The following is an 11,418-nucleotide window of genomic DNA, read 5'->3' as shown; positions in this document are numbered from 1 at the left end:
TCAACCACTGAGCCATAACCCCAGACTCTTTTATATTTTATATAAAACCCTTTTTATATTTTATTTAGAGACAGGGTCTTGCCGACTTGCTAAGTACCTTGTTAAGTTGCTAATTGAATTTGCAATTCTCCTGTCTCAGCCTCCTGAGCTGCTGGGATTATAGGAGTGAGCCACCACACTCAGCTCAGTGTGGATTTTAATATATCGCTCATTACCTGGGTAAGATCTAAGAGGTAAGAATATGAGTTTTTTGCATCCTAGTTAAAATCAAATTCCTAAAGATTATTCTACCTCCCAAATAATCTTTCTGAAAGCACTTTTGACCTCCTTGTTTCTTAGGCTGTAGACCATAGGGTTGAGCATGGGGATGACCATAGTATAGAACACAGAAACAATTTTATCAGTGTCCATGGAGTGACTGGAGCTGGGCTGTAAGTACATGAAGATTAGAGTCCCATAGAAAATGGAGACTGCAGTGAAGTGGGAGGCACAGGTGGATATAGCCTTCCTATGTCCTGTCTCTGTGCGCATCTTTAAGATCGAGCTAAAAATAAATATGTAGGATATTAAGATAATAAGAAGAGCAAAAAACACATTGAAAGCACAGACAGGAAGAAGAACAAGTTCATTCACATGTCTATCAGAGCAAGAGAGAGACATGACAGCTGGAATATCACAGAAAAAATGATGGACCACATTGGACTTGCAGAAGGTGAGACTGAAGGTGTCCCCAATGTAGAAGGAGGAACTCAAGAAACCACAGAAATAGGAAGCTATGACCAGACATGCACACACACTTGTTGTCATGGTGGTGGTGTAGTGCAGGGGCTTGCACACTGCTGCATAGCGATCATAGGCCATTGAAGCCAACAGGTAATTTTCCACAGTAGCAAAGGTTGTGAAAAAGAACATCTGAGCTGCACAAGCGTTGAAGGAGATGACCTCATTTCCTACAAGGAGCCCAGCCATGACTGTGGGAGTGACAGCTGAAGAGTAGCAAAAATCCACCAGGGACAGGTTACCCAGGAAAAAGTACATGGGAGTGTGGAGACGGGAGTCCAGGAGAATCAGCAGGATCATCCCCAGGTTCCCAACCAGAGTGATGGTGTAGATGAGGAGGAAGGTCACAAAGAGGGGAAGCTGCAAACCTGGGTCATTGGTCAGTCCCAGCAGGATGAAGTGTGTCACTTCTGTCCCGTTCTCCATCAATGTTATAGGATAATCTCTAGATTCTTTGGAACAGAATGATAAAAAAAAGAATTGAAATTGAAATTATAGATGCTGGAATAAGTTAAACTTCAAGATACTCCAGAAAATACAGAGTCTTTGCATATGTGCTGCCGAAGTGAGCACCAGAAAATACACAGTCTTAAAAAATGAAATTTTTTATATTGCTCACCTACAATATTAAATGGTATGATTCTGAGTAATTTCAACATATCATAGGCCCAATATTGGATTTTTATACAGTATTTTATTTATTTGTAGAGTATTTGATATCCTGATCAAAATGACATTTCTGGTATCTATCCATTCATTTCTCTGAATACAGTAAAAGCTGACACTTCCATGTTGCTTGCCTGTCAAGAACTGCTGTGGACATATTATATAATAGTAGACACATATATATATATATATATGTCTACTATTCTCTCAACAATATTAAGAGCTTGCTTGATTGCTAAATTCTAGTGCTTGAGAATTTTATTAAAATTTACATAGGTATTGTTTGTCAATCTTTGCTGGGGATTCATGCCAACCATTAACCCTGCTGAATGGTTACTCAGTCTAATGGTCTATAAAAAATTAATAGCCAGTTGAATTTACTGATATCACAATTACTCCTTGCCTTCTTGGTTTGAACTCAGTATTCAGGGTTTCACAGTGAACTGAGTTATTACGTAGTAATTTCATTTGTTTACTACGTTTGTCTTTCTCCAGAGAAAAAAATAACCAAGCAAACAAACCTAAGGTTGAGATAATCCATTCAACTTCAAGAATCCTAAGTGAATGAATAAACTCTGACCTGCATTTTAACTTTTTCCAACAATCTTGATTATCACCAAGACATATACACATTGACAATGGTGTGATTGAAAGCATAAACTTTGGATGATTGGAAGATGAGTTTAATTCTTGGGTCATCATAGCACATTTCTGTATATCTATTAGCCTGGTGTAGTGGGAGCCTATTCCAACTGCAGAAGCAATTGAGCCAAGGAACATCACCAAATTGTAGCAGGCATAGAGCTTAGGTGCATGGAAAAGACGCAGATCAGTCTGACCGTTTACCTCCTAGCAGTCATCTCTCCTAACCTAACTCCTCTCCCTGAATGTCATATTTCTATCTGCTAAATGAAGGCATTAGTAATATCTATTTTGGGGTATATTTGTGAGAACCTAATATGATAATTTACAAAAGGGAATAGCTGTAGCATTATTATTAGGGTGGGCTGACGGTCTTTATGTTGATTTGCTCAAGGCAGATGCTGACTTGCAGACCTTTGGATTTAGGTGTGTTTTAGGGTCTTGAAACTTCCTTCTCCAAATTTGCCTTCTCTCTCTCTCTCTCTCTAGGGCCACTGAAATTTTCTGTGCTCTCTGTGTTTCTCAGTCAGTCCTTTCTCCAAGCATGTGATGACTGCTCTTACAATTCCAGTTGAGCCATTTCTTTTTAAAATTTCTTTCTTGAAATCCATAGTGTAGTGTAAAAGAATTCATTTTATAAAACATTCTTTCTCTCACTACTGTCATGCCATAGCCAAATCACAGAGATAAACATTGCAGGTTGCCAGTTTATGGACTGTCTTTAGCACATAGATCTGTTTGGGTGGCAAATTCCTCATTGTAAACATTTTGAGTCTGTTCTTGTATAGTAACCATATTTTACATTTCTTACTGGAACTGAAACTTTTGGAAGACTGTCCACCCAATACTAACTACTATTCCCTGCCATCTTTCTCCTGAGCCTCTGTCAAATTCATGTTGCAAGTCAGCCCCTGAACACATTTGTTGCAACCTTTAACATTCAGATCCACCTTTAACATATACTCTGTTCTACAACAAGTGAAAAGGACTCTATTTGTATATGTGTGGGGAGGGGAGGAGAGGAAAGTAGCATTATTATTCTTACATCATCTTTAAGGAATTGAAGGTTTGAAAAGTTACACAGCACTTTAAAATTTCACAATGTAGTGGGAGAAAGACTACAGATTCAAGAGTTAAAATCAACTTCAACTTAACCAAAACTCTATGCTCTTATCCACATTGCTGTCCACATGTGTAGAGGAGCTAACAATAGCAAACATGAGATTATAGGGAAAAGATTACAATGCAGTTCAGAACCTGGTGATTCACTTAGACCCTTTTGTAGCTTAAATCAGGATCATTTCATCCTTTCTGGTATTTGTCTTGTTTGTTTAACTCCAGTGAGAAGTAAATATATAGTGAAAAAATGAAATTATTATTTCATCAAGCACAGAATCATGAGTCTTATTTTTCTTCAGATTTTTTCACATGTAAGTAGAAATTGTTATCAGTGTCTCTAAATTACCTTCTATGAAAAATTTCTCATTTCTACCCCAAAATCATCTCACTGTGTTTAGAAACATGTTGAAATTATCTATTTCTCTTTTTAATATAACTCATAGTAGGTATAGTTGCCCTCTTTCTTTTGCACACATTACATTTCTCATGAAAATGTTTGTGGGATATAAAAGCTTACCAGTTTCCTGAAGAGAAAGAACAATCAATCCAGAATAGGGATTCTGAAATCATAATCAGATTATGCATAAGATTATTAAAGGAGTTCTGGTTCAGGTAGTGATCACAAGTTTCCCTTTAAGACTTGAACAAATAAAATAAAGAACATTAGCATGGGTCATATTCTGAATCTTTGATGAATTATTTTTGTGGCCTTGGAAGAATCATTTTTACCTCCTCCTTAAATAAACATGATAAATTATTTCTTACATATAATTCTCAGAATTGAGTCTATAACCAACAAGTAAAGGAAGCCTATGAAACATCATCTGTAGAGGTTATCATTTGAAAGTGTATCAATGTGATTGTTATGTTTGAGTGTATGCCTGGCCATGGCTGAAGGTTCATAGCACATCCTCAGATCTGAAGGCCCGTATGTGCTAACAATGATCATCATGCAGATGAATAGATGATGTCCAATGAAACATGGCCTTGAGTGAGTTCCTTCTAAAATAGGTCATTTTGAGTTGTACTGGGATTTCAAGGGCTAACACTTGAAGATCTATAGAGAATTATATAGACTTGAGACCTCTGCAGATTGTCCTCATGAGACTATCTACAGCTCCTGGTCTGACTTTCCCAGCAAAGAAGCAATTAAACTATCTGTGGAGATCAAGCTGGTTAGCTTGAGGACTACAATGTAGAGCCTACGGTTATTTTTCAAATAAAAATAAAAGTATATTCAAATAAAATAAATTATTTAAAAAAGGAAATAATAAGGAAAGGTCATGAAAGTCACTACAAAAATAAATTTAAAAGCAAGCATTATTGAATCTTTCATAACCCCGGTGCTTTCACCACATGGTTTTCATAATGCATAAAATATTAATTTTATCTCTATGTTTATGGGCACAAAATACATAAAGATGTAATTTGTGGCAAAAACTTCACAAGGCTGCAAGATGCAGCTGTAGAGGAGCAAGGTATTTGTATACTCTCGGAGATTCTTTGTCATAATCCAGATGAGGTCTCTAGCGCTCCCTTGGGTTTTCAACATGCTGGCCCATCTGCAAATTTGTACGTATCCACCCCTATAATTCCTTAAGCCTATTCCCTATAATGTGTGTGTGCGCATGCATAATTTCTTTTCAATTTGTCGTGATTGCCTGGAATTGTTATTCCTTCTATTATTCTGTTCGCCTGGAGAGCCCTGCCTAAACCACAATTTGGAACTCAATTCTAAAGAAACAGCATTTTAAGGATGATTTTTCTGGTTTGGTTCTGGAGTCTCTGGAATGGACTCCTAAAGCCATCACTTTCAAAACACTAAAGAGTCTACTTCCAGTAGTAAAAAGAGCACGGTAGGCCATGTTATGATCTCACAACAGAGACACACAAAATATCACCCTTGACACTTCTAATAAAACACTGAAAGCAGAGATCTGAGTAACTATGTGCTAGAGTTCACATGTATATGTCCACTCAAAATTCATTATGTTGGAATCTAAGATCCAGTGTGGTCACATTCAGACATAGGGCCTTTAGGAGGGGACCAAGTCTCAGTTTGGAGGTGAATAAGCTTTATTCCTGTGATTGGATTAGTATGCTTATCGAAATACTTGACAGGAATATCTAGGACTCTTCCTTTCTCACTCACCATTTGAGAACACAGCATTTTTCCTTTTCCATCATGTGAGAAAGCAAAGGCATTACTCTTCTCCCTCCTCTCCATGGGAAATGACAGCAAAAAGGTGCCTTATGAGGAACAGGACATCACCAGACACCAGATCTCCTGGCACCCTGATCAAGGACTTCTCATGCATAAGAGTGAGAGAATAACAGATTTCTATTTCCTATAAATTATCCCATTTAAGTTATGTTGTTATAGCAACACAAATGGTCTAAGACACTTTTGAACATTTTTGTCAAACAATGAGAATAATGAAATTTTTAGTTATTCCTAATGTTGCTGAAGAAAGTCGAAGAAAAACACATAAGCTCAGGAATTTGAATTACCATCTTTAAATAAAATACCTGGATACTTCCAACCCCTTCCTAAAAGAGGTTCATGTCCTGCATCTACTGTGCTGAGACTACTGATACAAAGTCAATCATATGAGTAGTTAGTTGAAATAAAAACAAAATTCCTTGCCTAGCAATTTGTCTACCATAAAATTTGCAAGGGTGTAGGATCTTGAAAGCTGGCAGGGAGATAGTCAGGAAGACCCTGATGAAGCTGGAGATATTGATCCTCTAAATTATGATGAATCCACTTTATAAGTAGAATTCACTTTTCTAATCCCAACAGACACAACTCTCCACTCCACCTGAGGGAACTAGCCCAGCAGTGCCCACAGAAATCTTAATAAGTCACCTTCATGCAGTAGACCTGCAAGACAAGAATAATTTTTTTTAGGACTCATCTCCATTTCTCTTTGCTTCTAGTTCTCAAGTCCCAGAAGCCACTAAACAGTACATTATCTATAAGGAGGTGTGCTCACCCACACATAAACTACCAGAGATTTCTAATTCGTACAGATTTCTAATTCGTAATTTGTGCACACACATGGGAAGAAATAAATAGTGTGGACTTTGTTAAGGAAGAGAAAGCTAAATAAGGCCCAAATAAATAAGACAGGCCCACAGATAATAGATCCTGCATGAAAAATGTATTTAACCCTATGCGAACTAGAAATTCTCAACACATTTTGACTTACTAAACATGAAAAAAATTAAAAGCCTTACAGAAACTGGGATTAGAAAGGATTTATCATTTCAAGTCTGCTTAACCACTGTGGATGGTGAGAACATGCCTTCTACCACAACTGAGATAAATAATGTTTTTGAGGGGAGCCTAAGCATCTTTGAAGAATTCTCCGATCAAATCAAAATAAAACAATGGGAGTTATTGAATCCTGACGTGGCAGGGGCCAACCGCAAGCTCTCTTTCTTTCTCAGGTGAAAGAAAGCTGGGTGATTTCCATAATGACTAGCAGATTCCAAACAACTGTTAAGAATAGCGTGACTTATGCAGTCTCATAGCACTGGCTAGATCACCACAGAGTTTAGGGAAGTAAAATTTAAAAATAAGCCTATAAATTCTAATTAGATATGTATGGGCAGAAATTTTAGGTAAAGTGAAAAAATCTACCTGAACTATAGGATCACACAGTCATAGTCCATGTATCAGTTTCTGTGGTTCAGTGAGTTTATATACAAAGGCCCTAATGTAGCCAAATATTACCCTACTCATCTTCATCCTGGCTATGTCCCAAAGTTTCAATGATCTTTTACCAAGAAAATTGGTAATCTTGTAGAAACAACTAGACTTTGGGGAACTACTCAAAATTGTATATTAACTACCCCCCTAGAAGACCTAAAACCTCAGTGTGGCATATCAGTCAGAGAAAAGCTATCTGGAGGTCAGGTTATCATTGCAATTTAGTTCAGGTCCCACTCACACTTGGCCCAGTGGAACTGCAATTCCATTCTGTGGTTATTTCCACAGTTCCAAAGTTCATCATTGGAATAGCGGTACTCTGTAGCTTCATAATCTCTGACTTGTGAAGTGATGCCTATTATGGTGGTAAAGACCTAGTGGAAGCCATTAGAACTGCCTCTCTTTTGGAAATACTAAACCAGGAACAATAATATATTTCTTGAAGAATTACAGAGATACATATCTCCATCAAGAACCTATAAGATGTGTGAGTGCTAAGTACCACACAAACCCAAGAACTTAGCCCTTGATCATTAGAGAACAATAGTGAATGGACAGATGGACATTGGAGAACAACATTGAATTAGAGTGAGGTTAATCAGACTTGGAAGCCAAATTGCAGCTATCATTCCTGATGTGCTTTCATAGTTCCTGGCTTTGGGGATGCAGCTATTTGATTTTTCTTTTTTTCTTTTTTTTACTCTTTCTAATGAAGATCACCAGAAACAATTAGGTTTTACTTGAAAAGAACAGCTATATACCATTAATACTGTACATCAGTGGTATATCAACTGCTCAAGCATATTTGGTAATTTAAATCTCAGGGGTCTTGATCAGATTTCCTTTCTAAAATACCACACTGGTACATTCTATTAACATTTTTGTGTTTGGACCTAGTGAGCAAGAAATATTAAACACTCTAAGGTTATTAGGAAGGCGTTTCAATGCCAAATAGAGGAATGAATGTAAGAATTTCAGAAACTTTTTATTGCAAAGGATCTTCTAGGGATCTCGTGCTGGGGGAATATATTGAGATATCCCTTGTAAGTGAAGGATAAGTAATGCATCGGTTTGTCTTCACACCAAATAAGGGCACATCACCTGGTGATCCTGTTTGGATTTAAAAATAAAATCTACTCTTTCTTTATGTATGTAACACATAGTAGGCAAAGGTTCACAAGGCCTGTAAAGAATGAAGGGATAAAAGGATATGGTACAATGAAAGTGAATACTTTATAAAGGAGCACAGGAGAGGGCACATGACAGCATCCTGTTTCAGAAAAGTTCTGAATGGGTTGAGAGTAATCCTCACAGGGATCAGAGAGTGCAAAGCCCTTAGGCAGAAGCATGATTGGAGTTGTGAAAAAGTAGCAAGGGATAACTGGGTATGGAATGGGGTACAGACTGGGGAAGTGCCAACAGAGACTATAACTCCAATAAATAAAGAATGAGTGGGCAGCATTAACGATCTCTAGGCTTTTGCAGAAAGAAAAATGAGAGCAATGCTGGTTCCTCAGGTTAAATTTTAACTAGTCTGAAAACCCATAGTAATGCATGAATATATTAAAGCTACTTATATTTTCACTCTCTATTTTTGACCATCAGATTATTTTTTTTCACTTTGAACATTAAAACACACTCATATTGGTTGTATAAAATATCTCAAACAGAAATGTTAATTCACATGGGGTGCCTAATTCAAGTTTGTTAAGTTTAAGGAATCACATGTTTTCACTTTATAATAGATCGTGTTTTTCCTCAAATGAGTACTCTTAGTATAGTCCACAAATAAAATGTATATATATATATATATATATTAGACATATATTTTCATTTATTATGCTAATTAAATTATGATTTTTTAAAACTCTAGTTTTTTAGTCAGGGATCTCCAGTGAAAGAAGATCAATAGTACATGTAAAGATGAATAAGAAGAGAATCATTATGGATATAAACTAATGTGATTATAGAAGTTGAGATACCCATGATGTTCTGTCTGCAAGCTGGAGAACCAGGAACACTGAGGAGGAGGGGACAAAATGCATCTGATGTACGTCTTGGAGACCAAGAACCAGAGCGCCAGTAGCTCTGAGGTCCAGAGTGAAAAATATGGATGCATTAATGGAAGGAGAGAAGGAGAGTAAGGAGAGAGAATTAGTCCTCTGACACCATTCTCTTCTATTCGAGTGAGCTCTTAATGCATTGGAGGATGGCCACTCATACTGATGAGGGCACACTTTCCTCATTAATCTACTGATTCAGACTGTACTTTTTTGTTTTTGTTTTGGAAACAACCTCACACAACTAGGGAATGTTTTACTAGTGACCTGGCTATTCCTAATCCAGTCAAATATATACAAAAACATACTCACCACTGTAGACACACAACATTTAATCCCAGTAAATTTGCTACAAACATGTGTATGTATCATCACAGGACACATGCACGCAAACTTTTATTCATTGACTTCTTATGCAGTTGATTTACATACGATCATAGGGACCTGGGTGGAAATAATTAGATGGAAAATGACTGAATAATCAATATCCCCAAGAAGGTTCTCACAAGGAAATGCCAGGATATCATGTACATTCCCATGCAGGGATTGTGTTGCTAAATATGTTTCCTTCTCTTCAAATGAAAGACTTTTGCAGATGTAAAGGTATTGCTGCACACTTGTAAAACAGATGTAAAACTCACATGTGAATTCAGTGTGAGTTTTATATATATGACACATTATAAGAAGAAGATCTGAGGGGAATATATACAGGTATTATAAATCCCAAAAGTTAAAATCAAAATCCTAAAGATTATTTTCCTTCCAAAATGATCTTTGTAAATGCACTCTTGACCTCCTTCTTCCTCAGGCTGTAGACCACAGGGTTCAATATGGGGATCACAGTAGTATAGAATGCAGAGACGATTTTGTCGGTGCCCATGGAGTGACTGGAGCTGGGCTGTAAGTACATGAAGATAACAGTCCCATAGAAAATGGGGATTGCAGTAAAGTGTGAGGCACAGGGAGATATGGCCTTCTGATGTCCTGACCCAGAGTACATCTTTAAAATACTGATAAAAATTAATGTATAAGGTGTCTATATTACTAGGAAACCAAAAAAATATATTGAAGTTGGTACATAAATAAGAACCAGTTCACTAACATTTCTATCAGAGCAAGAGAGAGGCATGACTGCTGAAATATCACAGAAAAAAATAGTGGACCACATTAGACAGACAGAAAGAGACACTTAATATGCTCTCAGTATAGATGGAGACATTCAGGAAACCACAGATATAGCAGCCTATGATCAGATATGAACACATTCTTGTCATGGTGGTGGTGTAGTGCAGGGGCTTACACACAGCCACATAGTGATTATAAGCCCGTGAGGTTAAGAGGTAATTTTCTGCAGTAACAAAACCTGTAAAAAAGAACATCTGAGCAGCACAAGCATTGTAGGAGATGACCTCATCTCCAAGAAGGAGCCTGCCCATGATGACCAGGGGAGTGACAGCAAGAGTAACCAAAGTCCACCAGAGACATGTTACCAAGGAAAAAGTACATGGGAGTGTGGAGATGAGAGTCCAGGAGAATCAGCAGGATCATCCCCAGGTTCCCAACCACAGTAATGGTGCAGATGAGGAGGAAGGTCATAAAGAGGGGAAGCTGTAGACCTGGGTCCTTGGTCAGTCCCAGCAGGATGAAGTATGTCACATCTGTCCTGTTCTTCATCAATGTTGTCTGAGAATCAAGATCTTCTACAGCCATGAAGGAAAAGAAAGAACAAAATGATAAAGGAATTCAACTGAATGGGAAAGTTTAAGTGCAAGATATTCTTTTACTGTGGCAACAACTTATACTTTGAGATTCTTCAAAAATATAATGGGGTTGACAACCAAATTTAGTGCTTTAAGCAGGTACCAAGTCACATTCTTTTTAATATGAGAAATGATAATGGATCATCTACCCAATTTTTAAATTTCATACATTTCTTAAATAAAATGTAACAATTTAATAGCTTGACAAAAATGATTTGTGTAAATGAATCTATCATCTTCCAGTTCACTTCTCCTGAGCTCAGTAAAAGCTGACACCTGTATGTTGTTCATCTGCCAAGAACTGCTGAAGACACTTCAGATGTGTGTACACATACTCCTCTCAATAATGAGTCTGCTTGTTATATTCATGTAAATTATTCACCATAAGAGGTTGAGTGGTTATTTATAGTTTAAGTATTGATAATCTGCTCTGGATCTATTCCAGTATTTAACCCATGCCAAGTGGTTCCTCTAACAGTGTAAACTGAATTTAAATAAAAATTAATTTTTGTACATTTACAACTACCTTTTCTCTGTTCCAGTTCAAACTCAGTGTTTGAGATTTCACCGTGAACTGAGTCGTTGATTCTGTGGTTATTTCATCTTGTTCACTACATGTTTCTCTCTCTTCATTGGAGGTAATGAAAGATCTGAATTCCATTTTAACCTTTTCCCC

The 11,418-nt window shown here is 37.2% G+C and overlaps 1 protein-coding gene across 1 annotated transcript; it reads right to left on the bottom strand.

Moving 5' to 3' along the window:
* Window positions 1–282: 282 nt before the first annotated feature.
* Window positions 283–1,209, bottom strand: LOC106144634 (olfactory receptor 5B3). The gene has a single exon (XM_013361268.2). The coding sequence runs from the start codon at window positions 1,204–1,206 to the stop codon at window positions 283–285; it is 924 nt and encodes a 307-aa protein (XP_013216722.2). The 5' UTR covers window positions 1,207–1,209.
* Window positions 1,210–11,418: the final 10,209 nt, after the last annotated feature.

This window comes from Ictidomys tridecemlineatus, chromosome 4 (genome assembly GCF_052094955.1).
Source record: "Ictidomys tridecemlineatus isolate mIctTri1 chromosome 4, mIctTri1.hap1, whole genome shotgun sequence".
Lineage (NCBI taxonomy): Eukaryota > Metazoa > Chordata > Mammalia > Rodentia > Sciuridae > Ictidomys > Ictidomys tridecemlineatus.
Note: the sequence above shows the minus strand (reverse complement) of the source record. Positions and strands in the feature narration are given on the sequence as shown.